The sequence below is a fragment of the Bos taurus genome, chromosome 19 (genome assembly GCF_002263795.3).
Source record: "Bos taurus isolate L1 Dominette 01449 registration number 42190680 breed Hereford chromosome 19, ARS-UCD2.0, whole genome shotgun sequence".
Taxonomy (NCBI): Eukaryota; Metazoa; Chordata; class Mammalia; order Artiodactyla; family Bovidae; genus Bos; species Bos taurus.
Window position 1 is genome coordinate 22202018 of NC_037346.1, and position 14831 is coordinate 22216848.

A 14831-nucleotide genomic window follows, 5' to 3' on the forward strand; every position below is an offset into this window, starting at 1 on the left:
CAGCGGCACTCCCAGCAGTATTCTACATGGCTCCCCTGAAATGCTCATACAGTTCTTGGGTTAAAAGCTCAAGTTACAGGGAAGAAGGCAAAAGACGCCATCCACACCCATGATGTCTTTCTTTAAGCTGGAGAGAAAGTGAATCCGAGCAGTCATTGAGACACCACAGGTCTGTGTAGCGCTTTTGAGATTTGAAATCAAAGCCTTGGGTAGTTGATAGAGCTTGGCTTGGGAGTCAGGCCCCAGTTCAAATTCTAGCTCCAATAAATTCTGTGACCTAGGGCAAGTTATATTATTTTTCTCAGCATCAGTTTTTTCATTTTTAAAATGGGGGTATTAATGCCTTCTGATCAGGGCTGCTTTGAGGGTTAAATGAGATTGTATTTATAACGCACGCAGCAAGGTACCTAGTTTATAGGCTTACAGCCTAGGGTAAGAGAGAGACCAAAAACCCATTTTGGAACACAGCGTGGAGGGGTGAAAGGTACGACACTGGCTTGCTGTGGGAATTCAGATGTGTGTGAACCTAACTGCAGGGATCTTCTGCCTCGGCCAGCCCACGCCATCTTCCCATCCTCTGTCTCTCACATCGTATTCTGTACTTTTTTTTTTTTAAGAAATTTTTTGGGGGGGATGTGTACTAGAATTGAAACCGGGCCCTCCTGCATTGGGAGCATGCAGTCTTAGCTACTAGACCACCAGGGAAGTCCTTTATACTTCTGACTCTAGGCCTTTATTCTTTCACCTGAATCTGCTATGGAATTTTCTGTCTGATTTCCTCTCATATTTTCTTTGTCTAAAACAAATTGTTTGTAGTGTCTGTACTGCAAAACTAGCAATTTATTGGCATCTTGAGATCTTAAGATCATAAGCATGAAGGTCCTGTCTCCCCTAATAGGATACTGTGTCTTTATCCTCACAGCACCATGAGCAGGACTTAACCCTTTATAAATGTTTATTTGATTGTGATTGCTTTAGGGCTTAAAGGGCAAGTCTACAATTCCATTCAACAGGTCAGCATGCGCATGTCCCTTTCTCCAGTAGCTCTTCCTATAAGGTCATGCCGAAACTCAGGGTAGCACTTGGTGTCTGGAAGAAGTGGTAGCTTTTTTTTTTTTAGGTGAACTCATTTTTATCTGATACAGCCCACAGCACTTTGCACATACTAAGTGCTCCGTCAGTTTTTGATTGGTTTGGACCCACTGTGCCAGCTCATGCACCTTGCCCTTCCCATCTGGGTGACTCTTCCTCTTCTCTTCCGTGAAGCTGCTTGATTGCTCGTTTTCCAGTGTCTCGTGTGGCATAGCAGCATGCTGATGAAGAGTGCTAGGTGAAAGAGAGGGGTGGGATGCTCTGGTTTATTTCTCATTCACACCAGAGAACAGTGTCCAAAGTAACCCAGTGAACATCCTGCAAAATGTGGAAGATTGTTAGAGCTTTGTTTATGAGGAAATTTTTGTCTCTGTTCTATGATCATAATTGATTTACAGTCTTACTCATCAGCTTGGCTCTGAAATAGGAGGCAGATGAGGAAGTATCCTGGCTTCAGCTTCCAGGGGAATTAGATGAGAGGGTCAAGTAAAAATGCTTCAGAGCTCTGGCCCCTGTTTTGGTAGGTACGATGGACCCAGAGGTTAGAGTCTCTCATAGAAGGGCTCTAGTGGAAGCCTTGCCTGCTGTTCTGAGGTCTCCTCTGTGCAGCAGCCCTGCCCCACCTCGCCCTTCCATTCCCACCCTTTAGGGACAAGATGTGGAGGTTGGGCACCAACATAATTTGGAGATTAGTTTCACACATAAGCATGAAGGGGGAGGAGCAGAAGTAACAGAGACCTTATCCCTGCTCTCAAGAATCTTATAATAACATGCGTGACACAGAGAAGATTCTACCACTGTAGAGCAAGTAGCTTTCACCTTTTGTACCAACTTCACCTTAAAAGAAGGGACTGGCTACAGGACTATCTCAGGAAGGATCTGAATTTACCCTGGAGATCAGTGAGAAAGACAGCCATTCCTGATGAGCATTGCCCACTGCAGGCTCAGGATGGGAGAAGGTCAGCATGTTTCCAGGATAAGTGACATCCTCACACAGTATAGTAGTGTATTTTTTAAAAAAGTGTCAGGGTTACAGATGCCAGAAATTGCAATTATATAGAGGATGGGCGTGAGTAGGGGTTGTCTGGGTGCCCCCTGAGCTGAGCTAGGAGGGCAGTGGACAGATGGCGACGGGAGAGACACCAAGGAAGGCATCCAGGCAAAGGCGCAGAGTTGGGGGCTAGAGATGGAGTCCAGCTGAAGCGTGGGGACACCGTGGAGAAGTGGGAGATTAAATGGAAAGGTGAGGCAAGAAGAGGGTGTGAGGAAGGGGGATGGTCACCCTGGAGCTTTCCAAAGTCAAGCTCCTCCTTGGCTTGCTGACCATCGCCACCGTCACAGTGCACCAGCCTAGGCCTGACGTCCTTTGAGGGCAGAGTGACTGTATCTGGACATCATAAGCTCATAGTAGCAAAAGCTTTTGGGTAAAGTGTCAATCTTCCCCTGTTCGTGCTAATTGATACTGCGTGTGGTTCTTGTCTTTTTCTTCTTGACGTTTATATAAATACATGTAAAAAGCACAGCTGGTTTCCTGTAGCCTCAGACAGTAACCTAAAAAGATGCAGAATGTCAGGGCGGGTGGGAACACCCTCCCCTTCCCCATGTTTCATACAGCATAACTATGCAGGGACCAATTAATACAGGCCTGTGGGATGCGAACAGTGATGACTCAGTGTGACTGAGGCAAACTCAGTGACGTTCGAATGGGAAGTGGGCGAAAATTAAAACCATCATCACCACCGTGACCTGGGACAAGCCTGGAGCCACTCAATAGTTTCTCTCCTCTCAGAATTTCTTGCACCTTTAATTCCAGAAGTTTTAAGAATAAACTACATTAAAGGAGAAAGAGAGCATTTTTTTGTAAAGAGTATTTCGTTACAGTTCCTCTTCGTTTAGGTATCTGTCTGCTGGGAATCTTTAGGTTATTGTTATTTTTCAGTTGCTAAATTGTATCCGACTCTTTGCAATCCCCTGGACTGTAGCCTGCCACAGTCCTTTGTCCATGGGATTCCCCAAACAAGAATACTGAAATGGGTTGCCATTTCCTTCTCAGGGAACTTCCCAGATCAGGGATCGAACCCACGTCTCCTGCTTGGCTGGTGGATTCTTTATCATTGAGCTACCTGGGAAGCCCACGTTTAGGTTAATGATGTCTAAGTATTTGTTGACATTATACCTTTTGTGTTTGAGGAGTAGTAGGGTAGAGTGGAGAGCTTCCCAGGTGGGACTAGTGGTAAAGAACCTGCCTGCCAATGTAGGAGATGTAAGAGACATGGGTTCGATCCCTGGGTAGGGAAGATCCCCTGAGGGCATGGTAACCCACTCCAGTATTCTCACCTGGAGAATCCCATGGACAGAGGGATTCTCTGGCAGGCTACTGCAGGCTCACAAAGAGTCAGACACAGCTGAAGCGATGCATGCACGCACAGGGTAGGTGGGTAAAAACCATGGGGTTTGGAGGCAGGCTGCTTGGTTTTTAATCCTGCCTCCCCCACTGTCTGGCTGTATGACTCTGGACAAGGTCCTTTTCTGTTCCTTGCTTTGTAAAAAGGAGGTTAGTGTTAGTCCCTAGGTCATAAGGTTATTTGTGATGATCAAGTGAAATTCAATGAAGTGATGCTTACAAAGAGCTGTGCAGCATAAGTGCTCAGAAAATGATGACTGTCATGATGTAGGGTTTCACTTCTGGCAAGAGAAGCTGACTAATATGGTACTAGGACCAGGGCACACAGCTAAGCAGTAGATTCTAGGCTCAGCTTTGCCACTAAATTGTGTGACCAACTTTCTAGGCCTTCATTTTGTCATCTCTTAGAGTGTCCAGTAATACCTTGTGTTTCCTCCAGGGGTTTGGGATCAACTGTGACCATGGAATGCCTTGAAAAGTGTAAAGCAGCAGACAAATGCCAAATTTTGTCATCGATGTTATTATGGGGTGGGGGGAGGTGGTGGTGGTGGTGGTGGTTGGTTGATGATACTGATAAAGATGGGTCCAATTTTTTTAGTGTTTTAAATTAATTGTTTTTTATTGAGGTATAGTTGATTCACATTATTGTGTTAATTTCAGGTATGCAACAAAGTGATTCAACTATATAGGTTGATTCTTTTCCTATATAGGTTATTATAAGATATAGAATGTTGTTCCCTGTGTTATACAGTAAATCCTCGTTAATTGTCCATTTTATATACAGTATGTTAATCCCATGCTCCTAATTTTTCCCCACCCCTTCTTTCCCCCTTTGATAATCATACGTTTGTTTTCTGTTTGTGAGTCTGTTTCTGTGAACAGGTTATTTCTGAATATAAGTGATATCATGTAATATTTGTCTTTGATTTATTAAAATGGGTCCAGTTTTCAATGTAACAAGCATGAGGAGTGATTTCCTGGTGGCAGTCAAGCACAATTGCTTTCTCCTTGTTGAACTAAAATGACGTTTCACGTTTTCTTCCTCCTAGAAACCTTGGAGAGCTGATAGATCGGTTTGTGGCCGATTTCAAGGCCCAGGGCCCACCTAAGCCCAACACGGACGAGGGGGGTGCCGTGCTCCCCAGCTGCGCCGACCTCTTCGTCTACTACAAGAAGTGCATGGTGCAGTGCTCGCAGCTCAGTACTGGGGAGCCCATGATCGCCCTGACCACTATTTTCCAGAAGTACCTCCGCGAGTATGCCTGGAAAATCCTCTCTGGCAACCTGCCCAAGTGAGTTCCCGTTCTTCCTGGTGTGAGTGGTGAAGTAAGCTTCTGAATATACCTAAATATGGAAATCTTTGAGGAAATCCATTCTGAAGTTGTTTATTGAACTGCTAAGAATATCAGGAAAATCCCCTGATGGAGTTTCTAAGGGCCTGAGATGGTTTCCTCTCGAGTGGGATCCCCTAGCCAATCAGAACCGTCACAGGAAATGCCCGCTCTGGCATTTCCTAGCATAGGTCACATCCTAGCACGGTGGACTCCAGGGTGTCAGTCTTATTATAGATGGATTTAGTTCACGTGGATTCAGTGATTCAGGGATAAGTACTTGGCGAAAAAAATGTGGGGTGATGGTAGAGATGACTTTTGAACAGTAAGGGCAGTTTCATTCAGGCCAGAGTCTCTCTTATGACATCCTGCTGTCTTGGATGGAGCCTAATATGTAAAAGTGTTGGGAGGTTGTGGGGAGGTCATTGTATAGCAGAGCTCCTAATTATAGTGACTTGTCTATATTATTCTGGGGCACTAAAACATCGTTATATTTTTTATTATGTGTGAGTATTCAGTTGCTCAGTAGTGTCCGACTCTTTGAGACCCCATGGACTGTGCATGGGATTTCCCAGGCAAGACCCCAGTCTCCCCTGTTCATGGAATTTCCCAGGCAAGGACACCGGAGTGGGTTGCCATTTCTTCCTCCAGGGGATCTTCCTGACCCAGGGATCGAACTCATGTCTCTGGAGTCTCCTACATTGGCAGGTGGATTCTTTACCACTAGTGCCACGTGGGAAGCCCATATTTCTTATCACTTAAAATAAAATGGATTGTTCAACTAGAATTTTAGAGATACTTGGGATATATAGTAATTTCTACTATAATAGAATATGATCTAAAGCAATGCTTCAGAATTTAGTAATTATAAATCTTCCCCATAGCTAAATTCAGCAGTTCTGGAATGAGCTGCTGTCATGGTCACTAAAATGTACCATATATAGGAGTTTTACATTATTAGGAGGAAAGAAAAGCCCTAGGCTCTGCAAGACATTTAAAGTTAACAGGTAATATTTCACCAATGAGGATTTATTTGAATATGATTAACATTATTTTTAAGTTTTTAATAACTGGTATCCTGATTTTCAAAATAACGTAAGTTTGTTATAGTTTGGAAAACACAGAAGGGCACAAAGATGAAGATTTAAAAAAAAAAAAAAACCACCACCCAGAGAAGACAAATTGAACTTTTCAGTACATTTTTCTATTCTCTATATATGTCATGTGTGCAACTGTGTGCTTTTGTTTATTTGTTTGACAGGATTGGGACTGCAGTGCTTATAGTTAGGTTTGTACCCTGCTGCTTTCACTTCACATCATGCTGTGTGCATTTTTCTGTGTGTATTAGTCAGTGTCACAGCAGGAAACAAATGGTACACGGCTGGGGTGTATTGTCAGTAAAGCCACTGTTCAGAGCAGTGGGGCAGGTGAAAGGAACCAGCGGAGGCCTCTGAAGCACCAAACACTTGGGTGATTGTTACTCCCTTAAAATTCTTCTGAGAGCTGGGGCTGTGGACAGAGGGCTGCCCCATGGAACTGTGGCCAAAGGTGGTCACTGCCAGGACCATGCTGAAGCAGAGGGAGCAGGAGCGCTGGTTGTCACTCAGACTCCTCTCTGCCTAACTTCTCTGACTTGCTGCGGCCATGGCTGTTGGCAGAAACCAACAGGAGACCAGAGGGCCGGGGAGCCCGGGACATAAGTGTGTGGAAGTCAGTCTGCCACACAGAAGAGAAGAGCAGAAAACAGTTAGCACAGTAAAAATATTCATCCAGCACTTGTGTTGTTGTTTTTTTTAAATTGAGTTGACTGCAGCCCGGTTCTTAGTTGCAGCCTGCAGAATCTAGTTCCCGGACCAAGGAGCGAATCTGGGCCCCCTGCCTTGGAAGTGCAGAATCTTAGCCACTGGACCACCAGGGAAGTTCCAGTCAAGACACTTTTTTAACATCATGAACATCATGATGCCGAGATGTTCCCACATGCAGAAGACCCTGAGTTAACTTCTGAGATTTTTTTTTTTTTTTTGACCATTCTCTTAATTGACCATTTACATTGGGTTCACTATTTTGGTATTTCAAATAACACTCAGAAAAGCATCCTTGAACAGAGGTAGAACTACTGGGTCAAACAGTCTAGAGATTTTTTTCTAAGCTCCTGAAATATACTTCCAAAATGGTTACACAGTTGCTTCTAACCCATAGTGGAAGAGAGGGCCATGTCCTTATATCCTTAGAGGTACTAAAAAAAAAAAAAAATTAAGATGTCTTCAAATCTTTAATTACCAATAAGACTGGCAAGTTTAGGATTTTTTTTTTTTTTTTTAAAGGAAAAGAATCTCTCCTTTTTTATTTTTTTAAGGGTAAGTGTCATTGAATTCTCTTTCTAAAAAGTGGAATCTTGGACTTGTCTGGTGGTCCAGGGGTTAAGACTACGCACTTCTGCTTCAAGGGGTGCAGGTTTGACCCCTGGTCAGGGAACTAAAATAGCCTGCATGCCACACAGTATGGCAAAAAAAAAAACAAAAACAGAATCTCACAGTTTAAATTTTATAACTACAGGAAATTATTTTAAAAACTGCATTTTCCTATATTGTGATCACATGATTAGATCAATAGGAAGAGATGAGATGCTTTTGTGTTTCTTGAGGCAGTCAGGACTTTGGCCAGGAACCGTGTGTTAACCTTCGCTCTTGAACCCCTCCACAAGCACAGATTCCCAGGCAGACTTTTCTGAACTGAGAAAAACAATTGGGGAACCAGCTCTTGTGCTCTGGGTGATCCTGAATGAGCTGTGCAGATCAGGAAATTCCAGGCTAAGCAAAGAAGCCGCTGAGCAGCCTTCTCTCTGAGCCTGAGCGTCATCGTAGTTAATATGACTGACAACTGGCTCACTGTTGGGATTGTCTCTTCCTATTTCTGATGGTCAGAGAGCTTTAAACACATGACCGTCAAGGTCAGGTCACTCGGAAGGGCCTCATTGTGTGAGGATTTGTTTGGGCCACATCCAGCCTTTCCTTCCCCCTTTTCTTTTTCTTAAGATGTGCTGTTTCCAGGTCAGGAAGCCAGGGAGAGGTCCCGGCCTGACTAGTTCCTGTTGCTTTTCCTCAGAACCACAAGCAGCAGTGGCGGGCTGACCATCAGCAGCCTGCTCAAGGAAAAGGAGGGCTCCGAGGCGGCCAAGTTCACCCTGGAGGAGCTCTGCCTCATCTGCAGCATCCTGAGCACTGCAGAGTACTGCCTGGCCACCACCCAGCAGGTTAGCCACCCCAGCCACCCACGTGCCCCCTCCTCCTCCTGAGCTGTATGGGCCACCAAGCTCAGGTGGAAGACCACACAACCTCGGGCAGACCCACTGGCCTCCCCCAGGAAACAACTCGAGGTCCAGCCAGAAGACAGACCCAGCAGCCACTGCGCAGAAGGACCGTGTTAAAAGGAGGCTGGGTGAGACTGACCAGCCTCCTCTGGAGCTGTGTAAGCCACTCCGAGGGCATGATGTGCCCTCTTGAAAATAGGTCGGTAGCCTTGTCTCTCATACATGAAAAACAGTAATAGGCTTAGTGGTGCTAGGCCCCAGACTTGGTGGTGCTGAGTCACAACCACTGGTTTTGTTCTCAGGAGGGTTACCAGGCTCAGCAAAAACCCTCTGGGCTCTTATGTGTCTCCTGAAGTTTATGGAGCATTCTCTATTCTGCCGAAACAAATAACCATTGTTTGGATGCTGACGTTCAGGAACCGGGAAGCAGGAAAGGGTGATGCCCCTGCTGGAGCTCCCATTAGCAGAAGGAAGACCCAGAAGAATTTTCCATCCAGCCTTCAACGTGGGATTAGAAGTTCCTTTCCACGTTGGCTCTGGAATTCACCTAAGGTCAAGAGAAAGAAAATAACTGGGGAAGGTTCCGTTCTTCCTCCCTTTGGGGATTTCTTACTTCGCATGCCTAGATCATAGGAAGGCAGGCATGACTTACGGTTCAGACAGTTATAGCTTGGAGCACATGTGAGCCAGAGCAGGAACACAGGAGGCCAGAGAAGAAGGGTCCCCCCAGAACTTCACAGTTAAGGTTAAGCCAGCCAGAGGCGGGGGCAGTAATATGTCCTTCTTGGGGACATGGTCACACTGAGTCACATGGGGAATAACCTGTGAAGTTTTGGCCTTGGAGCCAGAGACAGCCACCTGTTTAGTGTCAGAACTTCCAGGGCAGGACGACAGTATCTATGAGGACCTCCAAGGCAGGACCCAGAGTTCTTTGATGAAGAAGCATGATTTTAACTATTCTCTGTGTATGTGCAGAAAGAGAAACACACACACATATAAATAGGGTATTTTAAAAGTAAAATAACCATGATACCAAAAAGAACTATGCAATCAATGACTCTCAATCCCATTACCCTCAAATAATCATATTAGCAATTTGGAGCCTTTCTTTCTGTGCTTTTCCGTGAACATAGTTTCATATGTTCTATAATTAACTTAATTCATTTTCATATCCTCTTGTTTTTAACATCACAGTGTTAGCATTTCTCCTGTTGCTATGATGTTTTTCTTGCCATCGTTGTTATGGTTACATAATAGTCCAATAGGGGCTATACCATAAATCATTTAACAGTATCCCTGATAATTGTTTATACTATTTCCAGTTTTTGCTTTTATGAGTAATCCTACAAAGAACATCTAAATATGGTTTGCATTATTTTTTTAAAGGAGATCCTTAGAAGTTCTAGACGAATTAGTAGATCAGAGACCATTCTGATGACTCAACAATAGATGTAGCCAGTTTTTTGTTAGAGAAAATTATTTTTATTGATTATAAAAGTAAATACATTTTTGGCACCTATACTGTGCTCTCTCAATACCATTTTTCACTGAAGGGAACCAGTCATTCCTAGAGAAATAACTAATTCCAGGTCTGAGGAGATATACAAGATGAACCTGGAACATCAAATCATACAAAAAGCAAGACTATGAGAGTCATATAAAAAGGACTCAGGAGCTGTAGCAGGTTTTATGGTACAAAACAATATGTCCAGGTCCTAAGCCCTGGTACCTGTAAATGTGACCTAATTTGGGAATAGAGTCTTTAAAGATGTAATTAAGTCAGAATCTCAAATGAGACAGTCTTGCATTTAGGGGAGCCCTAAATCCAATGACCGGTGTCCTTAGAAAGGAGAAAGTGAAAAGTGAAAGTTGCTCAGTCGTGTCCAACTCTTTGCGACCCCATGGACTATACAGTCCATAGAATTCTCCAGGCCAGAATAATGGAGTGGGTAGCCTTTCCCTTTTCCAGGGGATCTTCCCAACCCAGGAATCGAACCCAGGTCTCCTGCATTACAGGTGGATTCTCTACCAACTGAGCTATGAGGGGAGCCCTTTAGAAAGGAGGGAGAGACTTAACGCACTAAGACATAATGAAGATGCCCACATGAGGGAGGCAGAGACTGGAAGGATGCATCTATAAACCAGGGAACACCAGAGGCTGCCAGCCACCACCAGGAGAGAGAGGACAGGCATGAGATAGTGCTACTTCAGAGCCCCCAGAAGGAACCAGCCCTGCCAGCCCCTTACCTTTGCGTTTTTGGCCTCCAGATTGTGTGAGAGGATACCTTCCTATTTTAAGCTACCAAGTTTGTAGTAATTTATTATGGCAGCCCCAGGAAACTTATTACAGGAGCCAGCTTTGCTGGTCAAAGATGAGACATAAAAGTATCACTGAGAATATTAGCTACAGTGGATTGAAAACATCAAATGTGTTTAAATCCATTTGGTTACAATGATATTTTTTTTAATTCAGTTACCACGTTGGAAGATACTAAGAAATCACTGATATGAATTGAATATTGGCAAAAAGAGGGAAAGTTCTTAACCTGCTTTGCCTACCTGACTTGTAGCTCAGGATAACCAAATCACTGACAATGGGTAGTGTATCTTTATAGCGGATTTTCAGCAAATAAATGAAGAAGAAAAGATAGAATTCGAGTAGCATTCTTTTATACCTCCTTAATGGAATAATGGATCTGTCATTGACCATCAGTGGTTGCTGACTTTACAAAAAGAGAGAAAAGCAAACATCAGGTATCTCTTGATGGAAGTACACAGCATCATCATGAAGGAGTTTTCTTTCTGTCTTTTATTTTTAACTGTGCCATGCGGCTTGTGGGATCTTAGTTCCTTGACCAGGAATTGAACCCAGGCCACGGCAGTAAAAGCTCTGAGTTCTAACCACTGTACCACCAGGGATTTTCCATGAAGGGGTTTTCTTTAAAAAAAAAAAAAATCTGGGTGTCCCTGGTGGTTCAGTGGCAAAGAATCCATCTGCCAATGCAAGAGACACGGGTTCAATCCCTGGTCCAGAAAGATCCCATATGCCATGGAGCAACTAAGCCCATGTGCCACAACTATTGAGCCTGTGCTCTAGAGCCCAGAAATGACAACTACTGAGCCCACGTGCCCTAGAGCCCAGGCTCCACAGCAGGAGAGGCCATAATGAGAAGCCCTGGCACCACAACTAGAGAAAAGCCTGTGCAGCAACAAAGACTCAGCACATCCAGAAATAAATAATAAGTAAAATCTGTATCTGATCAAGCTACAGTTTACAGGAAATACAAGGGACAGAAGAACTTGCAATTAGTACCTTGTGGATACAATCAGTAAAATCATACCATGAGAAAAGCTACAAGGCAAACAACCCAGTTTCCTTAAGAAAAAACACAGAGGGTTGGAGTTGGGGAGATGCAAGAAGAAATGAAGGGAGAAACCGAAGAGACTTGAGAATCCAAGCAATAAAGAATTGAAAAATAATACTTAAAATACAGTGCCAATAATGTGTCAATATCAGTTCATTAATTGTAACACACTTATTCTTAACAGCTGCATAAGTGTGCCATTCATTCCTCTAAGAGCTCTTTATGAAGCACTTTTCAGGCACCAGGCACCGTATTTGGTATTAATTCACAGTGGTGAACAGAGTAGACAAATTTCTTACCATGGAACTTAGGACTAATAGAGGAGCCAGATAATATAAGTAAGGAAGTTTTGTGGGAAGTTCTAGGAAAGAAACAGATGTTGCAGTGCTAAGAGAGATTGCCTGCTGAGGTAGAATAGTCAAGGAGGGCCTCCCAGAGAAGGTAATAATGAAATGGAGTCCTGAGTGTTGGAAGGAGGTTGCCTGGAAGGGGTGGGCACTGGGGAGTGGCAAAACAAGGGAGCTGGCTTGGTAGGACGAGCAGGGAGAGGGAGAGGAAGCAGGAAGTGTGAAGGCCCTGAGAAGGAAAAGACCCTAGAGTGTTCCAGAACCTTAAGTGGTCACTGTAATTGAAGCCGAGCAGGCAAGGGTAGGGAGAGCAGGATGTGGGCCAGAGAGCTAGAGAGGACCCACATCTTAATTAGAAGTTGGGATAGTTGGGTTTTATTTTCAACGTAATGGGAAAAAGCAGCTGACGGGTTGAAGCCGTTGTGAGCCTGTGCCATAATTTGTCTCCTCAGTCCCTTACAAACATGCAGATTGTTTCTAGTTTTTCACTAATATGAACAACACTAGAATGTGAGCTTTATGAGAAGAGGATCTTATCTGTTTTTGTTCACAAACTACATCATTGCAGAGCCTGGTACAGAATAGATTAGTCTCTCAGTCGTGTCCGACTCTGTGCGACCTCATGGACTGTAGCCCACAAGGCTCCTCTGTCCATGGAATTCTCCAGGCAAGAATACTGGAGTGGGTTGCCATTCCCTTCTCCAGGGGATCTTTCCAACCCAGGGATCGAACCTGTGTCTCTTGCATTGCAGGCAGTTTCTTTACTGTCTGAGCCATCAGGGAATCCTGGCACAGAATAGGCTGTCAGTAAATATCAGTTGAGTTCAAGGCCACTGCAAAGGACTCCTGTACATCTCTGTACCTTGTTCTCATCAGTCATTGAAATATCTTTCTAGATGCAAAATTGCTGGCCGAAAGAGAGTGTATATTTAAATGTTTGCTTTTTAAATAAATTGCCTTCCCAAAAAGTTACATTAATTTACCCACCCCTAAGAGGTATTTTTAAATTTAAGACAAAACATTGGTTATTCATAGAGTTTCTGTGATAAATGGGTTTGGGGCTGCTCAGTGAAGCGATTCCTGGGATGTTTTGAGATATTTACAATTCCCAGTCAGTTGTATTTTTCTTCGAGACGGCTGGGAGCTCAGCCAGTTTCCCTCCTTCGGCTGTAGGCTGATGGAGGCAGAGATCGTGATCCTTTTGTTTACCTCAGTATCCCCAACACTTTAATATGGTGGGGAAATGGTCCATCCCAGCGCTCAGGGAAGACTTGATTTTATTGCCACCTACCCCCAGAGGCTTCCAATGTTAGTGGGTGAGCCTGCAATTCACAGGGCAGGGAGTAATCTAAAAATGAGGGTCTTTTTAAAATTAAATTTGGTTAGGACTTCTCCGATGGTGCAGTGGAGAAGAGTCTGCCTGCCAATGCAGGAGACATGGGTTCCATCCCTGGTCTGGAAAGATTCCACCTGTCGAGGGGCAACTTAAGCCTGTGAGCCCCAACTACGGAAGCCTGTGTGCCTAGAGCCTGTGCTCTGCAATGAGAGAAGCCACTGCCAAGAGAAGCCTGTGCACCACAACAAAGAGTAGCCACTGCTCGCTGCGACTAGAGAAGGTCCCAGCAAAACAGCAAAGACCCAGCACAGCCAAAAATAAAGATGAAATAAACAACTTTTAAAAACTAATTAATTAATTTGTCAGTGTGTCATGAGAACCAAGTACAGCACAGGGCCAGAGAGCACAGGTTCTGGAGGAGATTCAGTTCCCTCCCCCCCCACTCACAGAGCTGGGTAGGCCATGCCTCCACAATCTCATCTGTCAAGTGAGGATCATAATAGAGTCTTCTTCACAGGGCCGTGAGAATTAAATGAGCCCATACACGAAAAGTGCCCAGAATGGTACCCGAATCATCACACTCGGTAAATGTGAAGTAGGCTTACTACGGTGCTCCTTCCGATGACCACTAAGCGTGTTTCTCTCTCTCTCTCTCAGCTGGAAGAGAAACTCAAGGAGAAGGTCGACGTGAGTCTGACTGAACGAATCAATCTGACTGGAGAAATGGACACGTTCAGCACGTGCGTACTTGCAAGTCTTCTCTGGACTCTACCCTTACCCTGCGCAGAGCAGTGCGTCTCAGGCCATCAGCTCAGGTCACTGCAGAACCTGAGAGGTTCCCAGAGCCTTCTGTTGGATCAGGATTATCTTCTCCACAAGCCACTAAGGAGCCTGAGAAGTTGGTGCAGCTGACCCATATCCTGCCTCCTCACATGCAGTCATTCTTAGCTTACAGGGGTTTTATTGCTGCAGTATCTATAATAATGGCCTTTTCTGGTGACTTAGCAGTGAAAGAATCTGACTGCCAATGCAGGAGACTTGGGTTCTATCCCTGGGTCAGGAAGATCCCCTGGAGAAGGAAGTGGCAACTCCCTCCAGTATTCTTGCCTGGAAAATCCCTTGGACAGAGGAGCCTAGCAGGCTACAGTCCATGGGGTCACAAAAGAGTTGGACATGACTTAGTGACTAAACAACAACAGCAGTCTAGGATAACAGGGAAGAAGAACTTTCCCACCTCAGCCATCCCTGCAGGAAGGTCAGGTCCAGGGCCTCCTGTCTGCCCTCCTCAATCCACAGAGGGCCAGCCTCACCTCCAGTGTTTCAGGATGTAAAGGGTGAGCGACCTGATTTTAGCCATGAAGGCAGGTGGAGGAGTAGGCAGGGCACGGATGTATTTGGGGTGGGAGGGTGTCTGTCCAAGGAGTTCAGATGAAAGCCTTTGGAATCAGTTCTTGCCCTGGTGCCACCTGGCAGAGTTTTGTCATGGTCTTTAAGTGAGATTGGGGAAGGAGAAGCTTCAGCTTTCTCATCGGCCACTTAACTGAGGAAAAATCCAGGTCCTCTTCTTAGGTCATTTCCTCTCTTTCTCTCAACCTTTTTTTCCCTCCAAGGTCTGATTTAAACATTTTAGGCAAGCGTGTACTTTG

The 14831-nt window shown here is 44.7% G+C and overlaps 1 protein-coding gene across 1 annotated transcript in view; it reads left to right on the plus strand.

Moving 5' to 3' along the window:
* The window catches only part of VPS53 (VPS53 subunit of GARP complex), a 123274-nt gene that overhangs the window by 76141 nt on the left and 32302 nt on the right, over window positions 1-14831 (plus strand). The window contains exons 14-16 of the mRNA NM_001193168.1: window positions 4546-4788; window positions 7933-8080; window positions 13843-13925. Coding sequence (NP_001180097.1) covers window positions 4546-4788; window positions 7933-8080; window positions 13843-13925 — 474 coding nt within the window. The remainder of the gene's footprint in view (window positions 1-4545; window positions 4789-7932; window positions 8081-13842; window positions 13926-14831) is intronic.